Here is a 16,193-nt window from a genome sequence, read left to right as displayed (position 1 = left end):
CATGCAACAGTGACTTCAAAAGGTTTCTGACGCTCAGATAATGTGCTACCTAAGCATCTCCGCGGTGGTCACTCAGCAAAGGGGCAAAGGGCTCCGAAACCCCTTTCAGTGAGAATATACAATCTTGTGTGTATACATAAGAGCATATATTTAGGCTGAAACGTTTTTCTCATGACCGACCATAGCGCATGACGTGATGTACTTGCTACAGTCTAGGATGAATTCAATGTATAAAAAGAACCCTAATCTTAATACTAATGGCCTACCCTAATAGAAGGAGCCAACGTAAGTCTGTATATACCAATACTGGGAGTACTGCAGTTGAAATCTATCTTAGCAGTAACCTAAACACCCCGCGGGCCCGAGGCACCCGTCTCAGGGACAACTGTACACAGCCACTGGTCTCTTCATTCATAACCCCGCACCGAATTGCCGCTCTCATTGACATCTGCTCCCTTACTTGGCCTGTACCTTACCACCACCACCACACCTTTCAACATGGGACTTTTTGATTTTTTGCCTGGAAAAGAGAAGCCCTCTGAGCATGCTACTAATCGTCCTGCCGAGTCGTCTTCGTCTGGTGCTCCTCCTGCTGCCGACTTGGACGCTCCCCCTGCATATCATTCAATTAACGGTCACTCAATTAAGACAAGTGTATGTATTTGGTTGGTTCTGCAGAACCGTTCTTATTAACGTATCTGCTCAGGCCGCCCACGATGCTGCAGCAGCTTATAACCACATACATCAAGGGGATAACGAAGACCCTGCCATTTGGTCATGCAGAGGATGTGGCGTAACCAACGCGCCAGTCCGATACAAGTGCAGTACGTGTCCTTAACTTCAGCCTCCTAGCGCTCTCCTAACTACGTAGCCTCAGTATTATGCCGTAGTTTCTCCCTAGTAAGTCTTAAAATTACACTTATCAAATCATAATGAGAACTCAAATACGTTGGCTTCCAGTGCTTCGAATGCCACAAGAACCCAACGGAACATCACACCAAACACGCACCTCACAACTTTGCGCTCGTGACCTCGGCTGAAGGCATTTGGGCATGTGACGGGTGCGGAACACGAGACGCGCCGCTGCGAGCCAAGTGCCGGTCTTGTCCCGATTCGGATCTGTGTTTGGACTGTTTTACGGGACGAGGTGTGGCGAATGTGCATCCTGCTCATCCCCGGGAGGAAGACTTTACTTGGGCACTGTACAGTGATGCTGTGTGGGAGTGTGAAGGATGTGGATCCAAGAATGGAGATTTGGCATTCAAGTGCAGTGAGTACGGCGTAATCGTTCCGTCTAATCCAGAGCTAACAAAAGCACAGGGAGCTGTCGTGATTTGAGTTTGGTGAGGACCATCCCAACTTATTTCTGCTCCATTAATTAACGGGTTATGCAGTGCCCCAAATGCTTTGGGTCTGTTGAGAAACACCACAAACTTCACTCAAGCCAGAGTGACTACATGCCAGTCATTTCATTGAACCGTTGGTGGAAGTGTGAATCTTGCGGGACTCCGCAAGAAAAGCTAATTGAGAAGAAACGGGCGTCGGTGCGCTGGGACTGCAAGCATTGCGAGAACGATTCGTTGGTATGTCGTAGTGGATATCAGCGCTAGTCTTCACCGACTAACTACTCTGGTAGTGCTCGAAATGCTTTGAGAAAGTTGACAAGAAACACAAGAAGCATCCTCGCTCTGAAGATTTTGCAGCAGTATTCTACCTAGATATGTGCGTTGAATAATTCTTCCGTGTTTTGAGCCCCTTGTACAATTATGCGCCTGTTACACAATATTCCGGGATCTATCCATGTGCTGCATTCGCTTTGGAGGTTTCTGAGGCTCATAATTTTGACAGAGGGAAAAACTGGGATCTTTTTCGATCTTGGTAGTGCAAAACGGGCATAATTTGTGGGTGACGGCGTCAATGCGGTGCTGGGAAGAGGTAGTATTTGTTGGTGATTTTGGATTGTTTGGTTACACCTAATGTACTAGTAATTTACGGCAGCACTTGGGGATTATGAATAAGCAACAATTGGCAATTTCAGACTGTGCACGAACTGCCTAATGATAGTGTTGGAGCTTAATCAAAACAGTCATAACTTGAGACAATATCTGAATCATTCCCAACGCATTCAATACATGTGCCGAGCGCAGAGGCCGTACTTGCGAGTTCTTTCTGTCCAGAGTTGATCTCCAAAGAATTCCGGTACGGCAAACGTAGAAAGATATTCTCAAGCAGGATACCAGTTCTGCACTTCACAGGAGCAACAGTGAGCAGAGGCAAGGAAAGGGACAAAAGAGATATAGGACACAACTGTGCTGTCACATCCATTACAAGAGAAATAACCAATAGGAGAGACGTAGCATACGCAGTAAGGATACTGCTACAGTTTAATGAAAGATAAAAGACCATAATCAACGAGAGGAAGACTGTAACTTGACGATGATCTCGTCAAATATCCCAATTGGGATCCTAATTAACCTCCATTTCTCCTCGTAGCTGACTTTCGTTGTCGTAGACAAAGGTTCCGATCGCGGTTTTAGTGAGTCTTCATCGGGTACGGGATCTCCTTGTCCGTACAAGTTTTGATGGAGGAAATGGGCGAAACGGCGTATAACTATCCATGCATGCACCCATTCCGTGTCCGTCGGATCGATTACTCCCGCAATTTGCGCACGAGCTCTGTCTGAGTTGGCGATAAAAAATGACTTGAAGCTGTCTTTCGGTGAGCATAGCTCTTCACGTAGCTCATACGCATTGTGCTGATTGTATTCGCGCGCGCGCACGGCGACCAGCCATACCAACACCCACAGGAACGACTCAAGGTCGTGCATGAACGTGTGCCGGACTGGCTTTTTCGATAGAAGCTTGGAAGACATAAACGCAAGTGTGCCCTGAGATGTTCCAGAGTTCAGCCAACACCCCACCCACATCAATCATCCTCTCACCGTCCTTTCTGCATTGGTTCGCACATCGGTCTCCGGCCTGTCTTCAGAGACCGAGAACTCCATATCATACAGACGACCAATTGACTTCCCGCTGGGGTATCTCCCTTCGACATAGTCTTTCAGTGTATTTGCTCTGACAACACCATCAGCCGCTCTGTTCAGGCAGCACTGCAAGCACTCACTCTTTGATCTCACTCTCATCCTCCAGAGTAACGTGGTCGAAGTCGTACGAGACAAAAGCATCACTCGAATCTCGTCCACGGTATCGTCGCCGTCGAGATCCACGCTGGCAGGCATACCACCTTCCCACAAATCTTCAGAGCCAGGAGTCTGGCACAGTATGTTCCCCTCGCTGATGTCACGATGAACCTGGTCGGACATAGCCATCGACGCATATCCTAGTTCACGTTCTGTCTCGAGCACGACACTGACCGAGCAGAATGCTATACTCACCAACAAGGGCATCGCGAAGCACTACCATCAGATGCCGAAGCCGTTTGATCCTCCACAGCCGGGCACCCTCATCCATCAGTATCAAGCTATGCACTCGATCCTCTGGCACCTCCGATAGCTTCAGCTGAGCCTTCATGTACGCCTTCTGGCTCTTGGTGCTGCGTGCGTTCTTCGAGTCCATGGAAGTAGTAGCTTCCAGCATCTGTTGCCTGTCTTTCTCAGACACGTTCATGAACATAGACTGATAACGGATGGGGCCAGCAAACTTCGATCCTTGACCTTCGTGTCGTTCGAGTACTCGTTCCAGTGACACCTACATATCCCCGGGCTGCCTTCCAGCTTCCGCAGCGTATCTCCCTCGTCAGGTCGAGACTCATGCCGCCATATCGACTTCAACACAGCACGGTGTTTTGGATTATTCACCCTGCATAGTAGCATGACCACCGTGGCCCTCCCGACCAAGCACATCCGGTGACACAACAGTTCAATCACTATCCAGCGCCAGTTACCCGTCTTGACCCTCAGTTGCCTCTTCCGACCGTCTTCCTTTATCGTAAGTGGAGGCCAGTAGTAGAATCGTGTGTCGTACCCAAACTGACCGTCGTCAAGCCCAAACAGACTTGCAGCAGCCCGTATGAACTGCTCAGGCTCGGCTTTGACATCGATAGGCGTCGAGTGAATGATCCCATTCCGGCCCACGCGCACAAACGTCGCCTTGGTTCCGCATAGAGCGAGTGAGTATATGAACCGTCGGTAGACCTGATGGGTAAACATGGCTCTGGAGTAGCGAGCGATCTGCATCAGCGCTTCACCGAGCTGGTCTGGCTTGGCCTTGCACTCCGCAAAGAACTCCAGGGTGCCCCAGTGATGCCGCTCCAGAGGGTTCGTGTGTCCCTGTACAAGATCTGGAGAAGTGTCCGTATCGTCGTCATGGTCATAAAGAACGCGTGCTTCGCGCAGTGCGACTATTCGCTGAGGTCCGGGACGAAACTGGCCGCCCCTGAACGCAGTACGCATGATAACATTTAGCAAATCGGCCCAAGCCTGATGCATTGAGTGGTTTTCCGCAGATTCGAAGCTGGTGCAATCAATCGACCAGTGCCCGTCGCGTCGTAGCAGTGGCGACTGAGCCAATCGGTTCATGTTCGCCGTCAGATGGGCCTGGTTGATGGGAAGTTCCTCAAATAATAATGGATACCGGAACACTGCGCCGTTGATCTCTTCGCGGAGGATTTCTTGCATCTCTTCGGCCTTTCTTCCAGGCCTGCCAACTGAGGCTGCAGCATCTTTTGTATCATCTGCAGTCTGCGAAGCAAGTGTAGACTGCATAGGCCGGTTTTGACATGAGCTTTGAAGCTGAATGGGTATATGACCTGGGTGACAAGAGCTCTGGCGAAAAGGAGTGTCCTTAAGAGCTGGTCTTGAAGAAGGTGGTGTTATGTTGTCGGTTTTGGGATTCTCCACTTTTCTACGCTTAGCGGGTGGAGGGTCTTGTGGCGCATTGCCTGGGAGTTGGGGCCGAAAAATGTTAGACATAATGCGATGCTGTGGTGAGATGTTAGGAGAAGAAAGCAAACCTTCGATGTTGGTGCAATTCCCCGATCACGTGTAGAAGGATCACAATTGTATTATGTCATACATCTTGTTCAGGTACGGCCTTCAAAGTTTGAATTAAAGTCTGACAAGCCTTACTGACCTGTTGTACCCCCGGGATTCAACAATGACTCAATAAACATTTGAGGCACACTAATTTAAGACTCTTAAGATTGTATAAAATTAAATTGGTTTTGATAAATGAGATAAACACCCCAATTACATGTAATCACATGTTATTCCACCCCACATATTTTGCTGAGTATACGCATACAAAGCCTACCCACAACACAGCTGGACCAACATCTGTTTTAAACAACTAGGCCTGTGCGCGCCACAACAGGAGTTAGACCCGCCAACAACAAGTGCATGGACCTCCCTACTCAGAATACATAACCCCATCTCTCGCCATCAGTGTTTCTTCACCACTCTGGCCTATTGGCTTAGATCAAGTGTAGTATCTGTTCTTTTAGTCTTGATCGACTAAACGCTAGCACTGCTAGCTATCTCGATTATTCAATCTTTGCCGCCCGGGTGGCCTGCTCCTCTGCTTGCACGAGCGGCTGCGAGATGACGTTGCCACTGCAGTACTGGCTCATGTCGTCGCGGGATCTTTTCTTTTTTTCTTGAGCTTACCTAGGCCTAACCCTAGGCACGAGTAGATAGTACACGTAGATAGTACACTGGGATTTCACAGTAATGTATTTATCCTGACTGTGTAAGCACTCTGAGCACGATCTGTATCGTATCGCATAGCATTAATTGTAGACCGAAGCCCAAGATACCGGCTATAGTTTACACTGAATGGCTGAAGTCGCACGACCACACGGCCCCTTGTCATATAAACAACTTCCAATCAAAGGCCTACACAGTGAGGATCGATTTATGACCGTTTATTGTATTAGAATCGAGAAAGATTTTACAAAAGTGATAGTCAACTAAGACGCTTTTAATCCAAAGGCAGATATAAAGTACAAGGTCCACTATTATCGAAAATGAATAAACTTCTCTCTCTCTTTCTCAGTACGGACGGTAGTTGTGCTGTCCCTTGGTATTGTACCTGTTCGGGCCCATCCCTCCTCCCCCTCCTCCTTGGTTTTGCCCCTGGGCTTGTGCCATCCCGCCTCGCATGGCAGCAGGCCCGCGCGGAACACCGGCCATCATGTTTCCGCCGCCTTGACCCCTGTTACCCATCATGCCGTTGGCACCACCCATTCCACCGCCGTTGCCCATCATGCCGCCGTTGAACCCACCATTAGCACCACCCATGCCCATTCCCATACCGCCCATACCGCTCATACCTCCCATGCCGCCCATGCCACCCATGCCGCCCATTCCATTCATACCCATGCCCATTCCACCTTGGTTTTGGTTGATCATTTGGACTCGAGCATAAAGAGCTGCCATCGCTTGGGGATCGAATGGAGTATTACCTTGCTGGCGATTGTTGTAGTTGTTGTAGGCTCCATCGTTACCCTGGTTGTTGAATCCTTCGTTGCGTTGGTAGGTCCCTCGGGGTTGGGCGAGCTTAATATCCATCTAAAAGGAGGAAAATCGAATCAACGTCACCCGGGTTAATGTTGAAATATTGAACATACGAGTTTGCCATCCAACTCGAGTGGACCGAGTTGAAGTAATTTGTCCACTCCATCTTGGTCTTCGAACGTGACGAAGCCAAAGCCCTTGCTTCGACTCGAGTCACGGTCAACCATCACGTTCGCGTCGATCACTTTACCGTATCTGAGATTCTGTGAATACAGATTCATAAACCGTCAAGATGTAGACATACTGGGAAAAGAAGTTGCGCATGGATTCAGACGTAACAGTCGATGCTAGACCTCCAACAAACAGTTTTTGAGTGCGGGCATGCTCTGTTCTAGGAATAGCCCGCTTGGGGTCGATCTAGGATTGAGGTGCAATTAACAAGGATGCAGGAATACTACCAACGAACTGCTTACTATTTTGCCATCAAGGAAGTGCTCTCTCACCATCACTGCGTTTACAGCAGCTGGATCTTCGAAAGTCAAGAACGCAAAGCCGCGGGAGCGACCTGACGCGTCTCGCATAATGGTACATGCATCCACTTTGCCAAATTGGGAAAAGTAGCTACGGAGTGATTCTGTGCAGAGCGTGAGTCAGCCTCGTGTTTGGAGTGAGGATTTCTTATTTTGGTTGAATGGTACGGAGACAAGGTATAAACGTGAGTAACTAGGTAAAGACATTCACCATCTGTAGTATCCCAGTTCAGTCCCCCGACAAACATTTTCCTATAAACACGATGTACGGATGGTAACGAGCAGACGAGCACAGGGAGGTAAAGCAATGTCACATTAGTAAGTTACTGTCCATACACGGTGTGGATTGAGCAAGGGAAAATAGTGGACTTGTCTGGATTTTAGGTACGATACTAGCAATCGGGTAGGTCACATTGGAACATGCGTAGACTACTCTACTAGCTATAGTATCGTCCAATCGAGTAACGTAATTTGAGCGTGACAACAAAGCATTTGTACTTTGGCGTTCCAATGATGCGGTATAGAGCACAGAAGGATCGTAGTAATGTAGAACGTCCAAACAAGACTCACCCCTCATCTTTCATTTCACTCGGTCGAACACTGTCAAACCTTCGTCCTCCACCTCCAGCAGCATTGAAGCCCCCATAGCCGCCACCGCTGCCGCGTTGACCCGCGCCATATGCACCTTGATTAGATGATTCGTATACAGCACCGTTCATATAGCCTCCTTGTTTCTGTTGATCAGATTGGTTGTTGTATCCGCCAGCACCTGCTTGGTTCGAATCGTTGTAGTTGGAGCCATTGTTGGACTGTCGTTCGTTTTGAGAGTCGTAAGACTGGATGGGTTCGCCGACATTTCCATATGCACCAGAGCCGTAGTCAGGGGGAAGGGTGGTCCCTTCGTCTGACGTGTATGTCGCAATCGAGGAGCCAATCTGAGGTATCAGCGCAGGAGTCTGTCGAGGCTGGACACTAGGTTCAACAGGTTTCGAGGTCGAAGGTGTAGGAACCTGAGCTGCGGTCACTGCGGAAGTCACGCTTTTAGCTGGTGCTGAGTCAGTATTAGAAGTCTGAGGCGGGTCAACCGGTGGCTGGTCGCTTTTCTCTCCAGATCCAGTGTTTGACTTGTTGTTGCCTAGTATCTCTTCCTCGGCCGCAGCATAGTCATCATTGCCGTAAAGGTCTGAATAAACGGACATCGTGTTAATTCATGGTACAAGCACGCTCCAATAGCAGCCTTTCTCACCAGCGTAAAGATCATCGTCGCCGTGAACGGACTAATAAAGCCAAGTGTCAGAACACACTCCCCAACAAACGCAGAGAGACTAACCATATTTGCTATGATAGACTAGATAAGGAGAGGTAAAATGTTCTGGGACTGTCGGTCGTGGGAGGAAGCAAGTTCAACAACCTCGTCCCTTCCGGCATCTCGCAGTTTTTCGGCCAAAGCAAATTCCGGGTCCCGGGTCCTGGTGATCCGTACCCTCTCGGAGCATTTCAAATTATAATCACGCACACATGCACACACACAACACAATGCCTTTCCAAGTTCGTTTGCGACTTTATTAAATTATTGTCGTTTGGCACACGGCTGCTAGTCTAAATAGTTTGAACAGAAGGAAGTCAAATCATGGGTTACGCAGTGCCCGGATTTCAGCACCCGTGTCGAGTGCACGTTTCCCTTCCAACCATTGCATCGCTTCTACAAAGCGCAAAAGGTAAGCGCATGCACTAAACTTAACAAATTGGATACCAACCAGCATAAGTGCGCGGAATGACCAATCTATGCAAGGGGGGGCCATTCTCGCGTACCCAAGTGAACCTGAACGTGTTTGTCAAATTACTTTCCCCTGTTGCCGGGTCAATGACCTCTGCTTGAACTTGAACATGCTGATTGCAGGCAAGAGAAACAGGAGAGTATCAGTGTCGGTTATATTTGCGTACGAGTCCACTCACGGCAACCGCAGTAAATTCCGCGTTGGATGTCGTGTGGGAAATATGAGATGTCAATCTAAGAATTGAACCAATTGGAACCGGCTTCTTGAAAGCTATCCCGTCGAGTGACAGAAAACGGAGAGGCGCACGAGTAAACATGTATGCATTGGTGTACCCTATCTGTGACAAATATCCAATCAGTATGGTTCTGAACGAGTAGTAACGCCGCTGAGGAATTTCCTACCTCGTATGCTAGCCTAGATATACCGCACCATTACCCAGGTCTCAGCTACCATAAGAAGCAACTAGAGAAGCACCTACCTCATAAGATAACCACCAAATACTTTGGAATGAACACTAAATACGGCAATAATCAATCATATTACCAGTTTGCCAGTTGATTTGACCTTACTTTCGTTTCTGAGGGAACATCATAAGTGTCTTTTCCAGGCGAGTATCCTCCATCCAGACGGGTTCCACCTCTCCCTTGACTTTCCTATCATACCCGAATAAGCAAGTGCGCATCGTAAACTGATTATGCACATAAAAAGAATTCTCTCACTTTGTACTTCCACTATCGAATAACCCCGAGTACTTGAGAAAAGCCGCATGGAGAAGCTGAGCTTCTCTTTGGATGGCGGTACTCGTTTAAGAGACGTCATCGAAGCCATTTTCCTACGAGCCCTGGCCGCTACATTGGGTGTTAATTCCAGCCAGACCCTATGAACTCCAGTCACTTGCCTTCGCCAAACTTGAACAGCGCCTGTTCTTCGCGAGTGGACAAAACCAGCGGATTCACAGCACGGGCTTTATGCGTAATAGCATCACGAGCGACCATTGAAAATCGACCTTTCAACATAAGTTTATAGCAACTGAGCACCTATTTTGAGATCAGTAATTCGAACTCGATCAGCTCACCAAGCATAACCGTTTTCTCGCCCCGTCCATGTTCAGACAGTTGCTCCATCCTCACAACACATTCGATACTACTATTTCCAACATGGATAACTTGTCCAGAAAGCCGAATATCGGAAGGCTGCCTGGCCAACGAAAAGGACTGAAGCATATCCAACCTTCCAAAAGAACGAGTTTACATCTTACTCTGTCTTTGACAAAAAGCGAGAGAGGATATAGAAACGCACCTGTCAACCGAGGCGGTGACCAGATAAAATCCGCGACTGATAGGCTCCCCTGAAAGAACATCCGGTACGCTCGGTCCCAGAACATGTTTATACGCTATTGAACCGGCAGTGCGTCGAGTTGTTCCATCAACAGCCCAGTTCTAAGACCTCCGCCTGCATTCGTAAATTGTTCCAACAAGGCGGGGTTGCTTGAAAATGGAAGCTCAACCTAGAGTAATAGGTAAGATGAGCATTAGCACGGTTCGGCCAAAGTTACCTGCGTATACGAGTCATGCATGTGACGCGGTTGAAGAGGAGTTTCTTCTTGAGCTACAGGCTGTTGCGCTACGAGATTTGCCTCTTCACTTGATTTCGCAAGGATATCTTTCCATGAGGTCGAGTTTCTCATTGGCGTAAATCTATACGATAGCCAAAGGGTGAGAGTCGCGATATTTGGTAAATTGATAGCCCCTACGTGCTATATGCTGGATTGGACCGCCTCCCTAGGATAAGATACGTCGGACGTCGGTAGACGAGTAGAGGTCATCGATCAACTTACTTACTATCGACAATAAGTTGTCAATCGAGGCAACTGTAGCCGTTTCCTTTGAGGCAGTATTATCCGCATCGACTTGGGGGGATACGCCTCCATTTTGAGACGAAAGAGACCAACCAAAAGATCTTCTGGAAACTGTAGTAAAGAGAGCGCGACGAGGGTGCGCAGTTAACAGAGAACAGCGCGCAAGCATAGCTAATCAATGAGAAGCCCAAGATTCTCAAGGCTCGAGATGGAATTTAGGATTTTTTAAGAACTTGAACCATCGGAAAGATTCGGCAAGCGCCACAGGGACCAGTTAAGATCGGCTGTCCCTTGATGCATATGATCTCATTGGGCGCTTACAACTCTGACGCGTCTGATGTCTTTTCTCCAACTGGGGACACGTCTTTTTCAATCCGCAAAACACAGAGCCCCTATCGAGCAGCAATGTAGGATAGCACTGACCTCATTTATTTAATGTATATATCTTCCCCGGAAAGGGTTATGAAAACAAACCTTGCTGAGTTAGGAATGAAGACCTTATCATAGACAACGCGCTTTCTAGGCTATCTACATGGGAAATAGATCTTTATTCGGAAACACAAGAGAAAGCGCCACGCTAGCTACAAAGTGCTAAATTTATTATGTCAAGATATTCGAGCAATAAATGATCCGGAAATACACGCATATAAAGATGAATTGAGTGGGTACTTGGTATTAGTAACCACCATAATCGAGCTTTAGTTTAAGTTGCCTTAGTCCCAGCTTATTCAAACCATCGCGAGCTTCCTGCGAAACTTGGAATTCTGACCCGTCCTCGTCTCCGACATAAAATATGAATGATTTCAGCCGAGGGCTTAGACCGGGAAGAGCTAGCAAAAATAATTCAATCCAACTGTTCCCATCTACTGTGTTGTCTGACAGGTTCGGAGGGATTGTAGGGTCAGTTCGTATCAACACAGAGATGAGTTTATTGACAATGTGTGGCTGGCTCCAGAGAGTTTTGATATCCTGGGGATGAATGTCGTGTAATCGTAGGTCAACCAGTTTCCCAAACGAATCTGCAGGTATAGACAACTGTTCGTCCAGAATAGGGTCTTCTATGTACTCGCCCCGAATGCCGAGCGACTCGAGATGGGGTAAACTGCCTAGAATGCCAAATGTAGCAGATTCGAGGATATAACCGGCGCTGGTGAATGACCGAAGGTTGGAGAAAGATTGTAACATAGCGCGAGATTGGTCGCTAAGCATAAACGGACCGGGCGATCCATGTAGATTCTGTGGGTAAAACTCCAGTATCTCTATTTGTGGGCATGTTTCCTCAATTTTCTTGAAGAAGGTTGGTACAGACGAGGCATCCAGATAGGCTTGGATACCTTCCTCGTGAAAAATGGTTCTGATCACCTTTAAAGATGGGCTGAAGAAGATATTGATGAGATCCAGCAGCTCCTTCCCGCTAAGACTAGTGGCACCGGTGTGGGTAGTAAGTCGCCGTAGGTTGGGGAGTGGGGGCCGGCCATCAAGAAGTGTTAGGAACGGCTTGACATTTTGAATCTCTTGACTGGATTGTCTGAAAATTTCGAGCTCGTGAACCCAAGGCGCATATATGTTAAATCGCCCAAGATCCGGGTTCGAAGGAAGTACAATTGTCTTGCTGAAAATAAGTGAAATCGTAGACGGCGAACAAGAAATTGGCTCACGATTTCAGTGAATTCATGGTGAGCACTTTGTGAGTCCCTGAACCTATCATACTTCACGCTTGTGCCAATGATTAATTTCATAATGAGGTCCAGCCTTGGTACTTTCCTCCAAACGATCGGTCCCACTGAGTGGAAAAAACGTTTGGAGACAAGCATGAGTTGGCATTGTTTACCGATGCTAAACTCGCGAGCAACTAACGTGAGGAGCTCGGGCACCTCTATGACACGTCGACCGATGTCCGGGACGTTGGGTTTTGCATGGAGAGAGGACATCTATATGGTGCGTTGTGGTTGTTAAGCTTATGGAGTGATTTGTACGATTTGTAATTGACGCGTTTTGTGTACGCGTGGCCACGGTCTAGAACCTAACCGCGAAGTTGTGATACTGGTTATATGAACAAGCCCGTAATACGCTGCAAACCCACTTTCAGACGAAGGTGGCGCAATAAAAATGTAGGAATACTCACTCCGAAGTACAGCATATGGCAGCGATAGGGAAAGACACATGCATATATAGTGTATAAACAGCCAAGAACAAGTCAGTGTAAATCTCTAAATTAGGGCCTGCGAAGATTTCGAGTTCCCGAAATCAATGAGCATATGTATATAATGTAGCATTCAAGTCCCAGGTTTGACAAGATCCAGAACATGGCTCTATGAAATTAATCAGAGCTTGTGATTTAAATAAGCAATCCAGGCATCATCATCATGACGCGTCAAGCATTGTCCGGCGCTTTAAGCTTCGGTGCGGTACTGGCCGTTGAGTTATATATATGGTCGTTGAAATACTACACGGTCTATCTTTGCAAGGGTCGCAAAGTTGACAACGGGCCTTGATGATGTGTTCGACTTCACACCACCAAGCTGCTTGCATATTTTGTCATACATATTCTTGATACCCTTTTGTGACTGTTAAAGGCAAACAATGTGGCGAGGATATCCAATATAATCCAGCCACATGCCTATCGCTTCGAGCCATGACGTTAATCTACTTCATTATGTATGCTACACATTTAAAAAAAGTAAAATACACAAGCTGTTTCAGTTCTTATGGTATCTCGTTAGCCTCTTCGCCCAGAATCAGATCAAGGCCGAGCCATCGACCCAGGCATGGGCCGATCAACGTATTCCAGTGCTAAGAAAGGGTATCAGATTGTAACGTATAGTATGGTGCTAAATTCTTACAGTCATTATCGCTATCATGCGCATGCGCTGCCGGTTGAGTTTGGGGTTGAACCTGGGGTTGGGGCTGGGCCGATCGGGTATTCGCGTTGACGTCCATCAGCGAAACTGGACGCTTCGGAAGTAGGCCGAGACGCGCTGAAGCATTATGAGAAAAATTACCTCGCATACATCAAATCGTATTTAACTTACTCGCATCAACACTCCTCCTTGGTTCTTCGGTAGGTGGAGCGGCGGTCGGAGCTGGCACGCTTGGTAAGGTTTCGGGCCCCTCGGGCTCGTAATGCCATCTGCTACTACTCGTGGGCAGAGCATTGGCCCCGGTGTTGGCGTTAGTCGAAGCGGATTGCGGAACACCATAAGGATTAGTGTTCAGTGCACCGTGCTGCGACGTTGCGGGGGGCGATTGAGCTGGACGCGGGTATTGTCCAGGGGCGGGTGATTGTGCGTAAGTTGGGACTTGTTGTTGCTGGGTCGATGCAGGAGGCCCCTGCCAGTTGCTCCAATGACCGGACTGTTGGGGTTGATTCATGTTCTGGGTATCGGACCTGATAAAAGAATAAGTGACAGGAATTATGGCATTAACCATAGACTCACGGATGTCGATTGTCGAATTCTTCCATCTTTTGTTTGACCTTGGTGAAGATGGTATTGAAAGTCTTCTTACCGGCTATTCAAGGATGTGAGGCTATCTCCCAGGCCGTGACTAGATGCTACCTACTATCGGCAATCCTGTTCAATTGCTCTTGATACCCAGCTCCGCTTCCGCCTTGTGCAGAGGTAGTAGGCCCAGTCCGGCCTGAAGCTCCGCCAACAAAATTTCTAAACTGCTGTTGTAAACCACCTGCTATTTCTCCAAATCCTGCGCCTGCGCCTGCGCCTGCGCCTGCGCCTCCTCCAGTATTCGGCGGGCGCTGGTACTCTCCACTCCGCCTGGACTGATATTGTTGATACGGAACCGAATGGTTATATTGATTATTTGTAGGCTGCCATCCTCCTGCGTAGGCTTGCTGCTCTTCTTCAAGCATCAGTCGACGCGCAAATTCTTCATCTAATTCAGTTTGGGTCTAGATTGTACATTTAGTTATGCTATACCAAGGAGTTCAAAAGGGCGCGTACCGGTTGTCGCGCTTGGGTGTTGGGTCCAAGTGTGGCGTTAGGCTCTGTCCTGTGAGCAGGCGGGGCATTCTGGACCTGAGATTGCGCATAGTCGGGGTCGCTCATAGCCAGCAGACTATCTACAGCTTGGTCCTTGTCTCCTCCAGTCGCCTCGAGCACCGAATGGAGCACAACCAAGTCGAAATCGGGGAACATCGCGTGCAAGGAGGCTATAGTGGGGTCGGCTGCCAGTGTTTCGGGGTTAGAATCCAGAGCCGGTGCCTGCGGTGGAGGTGGAATTGGCTGTGGTTGTACAGGCGTCATCGCAACGCGTTGAATAGACTGCGTGTTAGATTGTCCACGTAATGCGGGATGGTCAGGAATTGGTTGGTCGAACGAAGCTCGAGGTGGTGGAGGAACTCGAGATTCTGAGCCGGGCTGGGGCTGATTTCGTGGAGGTAATATAGGAGCCGGTTCGCTGTGTAGAGGAGTCTCGGTCAGGGCGCCAAGAGGTAGAGGTCTTGCGGGATGCTGCGGTGGTTCCTCCAATCTGCCAGGCTGTGTAGCTGCTGCGGCATCGCTAAAGGGGTTTGTAGTTGCCGGTGGTACCTTCGAGGCTGGCTCCTGAGGTTCAGGATTCGCAAAGGGATTGCTTTGAGGAGGATGGGCCACGTAAGGCTCGCTCTGTGGTTGAATCCCAGGCCCCACGAGGGGCTGAACGGCTATGGGGCCTGCTGGTGATTCCCCAGGGGGTGGGGGTGGCGTATAGAACTGGGGAGGAGAGGTTGACTGTTGGGCTGTATTCGCTGTTTGCGTATCTGCCATCGCTTCAGTTTCAAGTGACAGTTGGATGGAAGTCGTATGGTGGTGTCAATCAAGTCGTAGGGGCCTGGTAGATCACAGGTTGATGTCATCGCCTTACGTGAGCTGGTGCTTGGAAGAAGAATCAAACGCCGAGCGCTGCTTTGTATGATTAAAGCACGTGTTAGGTGGTCAGACAAGTCGAGACTTTACACTGTGCGAGAATTCGAACGGCACAAAGAACTGGTGTGAGTGCGGCTCCTCTTATTGAACCGCTAGTATTATTAATTGAGCTTTGGGTGTGGCTAATTCGAATTATATTGGCTGCCGCTTACCCTGTATTGCCCCTCCCAAAAATGGGTAGTTCTGGCCATTGTATAATCATCTGCTACCATTGATCTTGGAATTACTACTTCCAGCTTCTCTCCGACCATAGACACTTGAGATGCGCGTACTATGTCTATGACCCATAAAAGAAAGTTCGCTCCTCATATTCAAAATTTGGAATTCGGGGATTGTTTCTGGGCCACCTCTCTACCCCATGGTTTCGAGTTCATTTAAATACTTTTATGTAAGCTTGAGCCTAACCTCTTCGTAATCTAAATGGCTGCGTACCAGCAACCTTACGGACAAACAAGATAGCCCCAGTGCCACTCGTGGAAAGCGAGAGCGCTTTCATAAAGCCGACTAGACCAAATTGACGTATATATAACTTTATCAAGTAATCAAGCCGAGCTCTGGGTTACCGCCGTGCATCTCGAAGATCTTAGATGAAAACTGATCATGATCGACCATAAGATATTCCTCTGCTCCCA

At 48.3% G+C, this 16,193-nt stretch overlaps 5 protein-coding genes across 5 annotated transcripts; 1 reads left to right on the top strand and 4 right to left on the bottom strand.

Moving 5' to 3' along the window:
* Nucleotides 1–498: 498 nt before the first annotated feature.
* On the top strand, nucleotides 499–1,735 carry RhiXN_06751 (Zinc finger, ZZ type protein; the record flags this gene model as incomplete). Its single annotated transcript, XM_043326567.1, has 7 exons — nucleotides 499–654; nucleotides 707–824; nucleotides 878–900; nucleotides 961–1,270; nucleotides 1,321–1,343; nucleotides 1,395–1,583; nucleotides 1,637–1,735. 7 exons carry the CDS (start codon nucleotides 499–501, stop codon nucleotides 1,733–1,735), a joined length of 918 nt encoding a protein of 305 aa, XP_043181999.1.
* A 673-nt stretch (nucleotides 1,736–2,408) lies between these two features.
* Nucleotides 2,409–4,931, bottom strand: RhiXN_06750 (uncharacterized protein; the record flags this gene model as incomplete). Its single annotated transcript, XM_043326566.1, has 5 exons — nucleotides 2,409–2,888; nucleotides 2,943–3,073; nucleotides 3,125–3,340; nucleotides 3,396–3,674; nucleotides 3,713–4,931. 5 exons carry the CDS (start codon nucleotides 4,929–4,931, stop codon nucleotides 2,409–2,411), a joined length of 2,325 nt encoding a protein of 774 aa, XP_043181998.1.
* Nucleotides 4,932–6,008: 1,077 nt separating this feature from the next.
* On the bottom strand, nucleotides 6,009–10,468 carry RhiXN_06749 (RNA recognition motif protein; the record flags this gene model as incomplete). The annotated part of the gene is made up of 19 exons (XM_043326565.1): nucleotides 6,009–6,527; nucleotides 6,587–6,728; nucleotides 6,778–6,890; nucleotides 6,947–7,094; nucleotides 7,574–8,186; nucleotides 8,250–8,280; nucleotides 8,334–8,351; nucleotides 8,816–8,893; nucleotides 8,960–9,118; nucleotides 9,183–9,195; nucleotides 9,260–9,295; nucleotides 9,351–9,434; nucleotides 9,501–9,566; nucleotides 9,618–9,629; nucleotides 9,676–9,787; nucleotides 9,857–9,978; nucleotides 10,081–10,174; nucleotides 10,228–10,288; nucleotides 10,337–10,468. 19 exons carry the CDS (start codon nucleotides 10,466–10,468, stop codon nucleotides 6,009–6,011), a joined length of 2,553 nt encoding a protein of 850 aa, XP_043181997.1.
* An 846-nt stretch (nucleotides 10,469–11,314) lies between these two features.
* RhiXN_06748 (uncharacterized protein) lies at nucleotides 11,315–12,570 on the bottom strand (the record flags this gene model as incomplete). Its single annotated transcript, XM_043326564.1, has 3 exons — nucleotides 11,315–12,247; nucleotides 12,298–12,422; nucleotides 12,471–12,570. The coding sequence occupies 3 exons, from the start codon at nucleotides 12,568–12,570 to the stop codon at nucleotides 11,315–11,317; spliced, it is 1,158 nt and encodes a 385-aa protein (XP_043181996.1).
* Nucleotides 12,571–13,382: 812 nt separating this feature from the next.
* Nucleotides 13,383–15,402, bottom strand: RhiXN_06747 (CUE domain protein; the record flags this gene model as incomplete). Its single annotated transcript, XM_043326563.1, has 6 exons — nucleotides 13,383–13,432; nucleotides 13,483–13,617; nucleotides 13,672–14,027; nucleotides 14,077–14,149; nucleotides 14,201–14,546; nucleotides 14,599–15,402. The coding sequence occupies 6 exons, from the start codon at nucleotides 15,400–15,402 to the stop codon at nucleotides 13,383–13,385; spliced, it is 1,764 nt and encodes a 587-aa protein (XP_043181995.1).
* Between the last annotated feature and the right edge of the window lie 791 nt (nucleotides 15,403–16,193).

This window comes from Rhizoctonia solani, chromosome 7 (genome assembly GCF_016906535.1).
Source record: "Rhizoctonia solani chromosome 7, complete sequence".
Lineage (NCBI taxonomy): Eukaryota > Fungi > Basidiomycota > Agaricomycetes > Cantharellales > Ceratobasidiaceae > Rhizoctonia > Rhizoctonia solani.
Note: the sequence above shows the minus strand (reverse complement) of the source record. Positions and strands in the feature narration are given on the sequence as shown.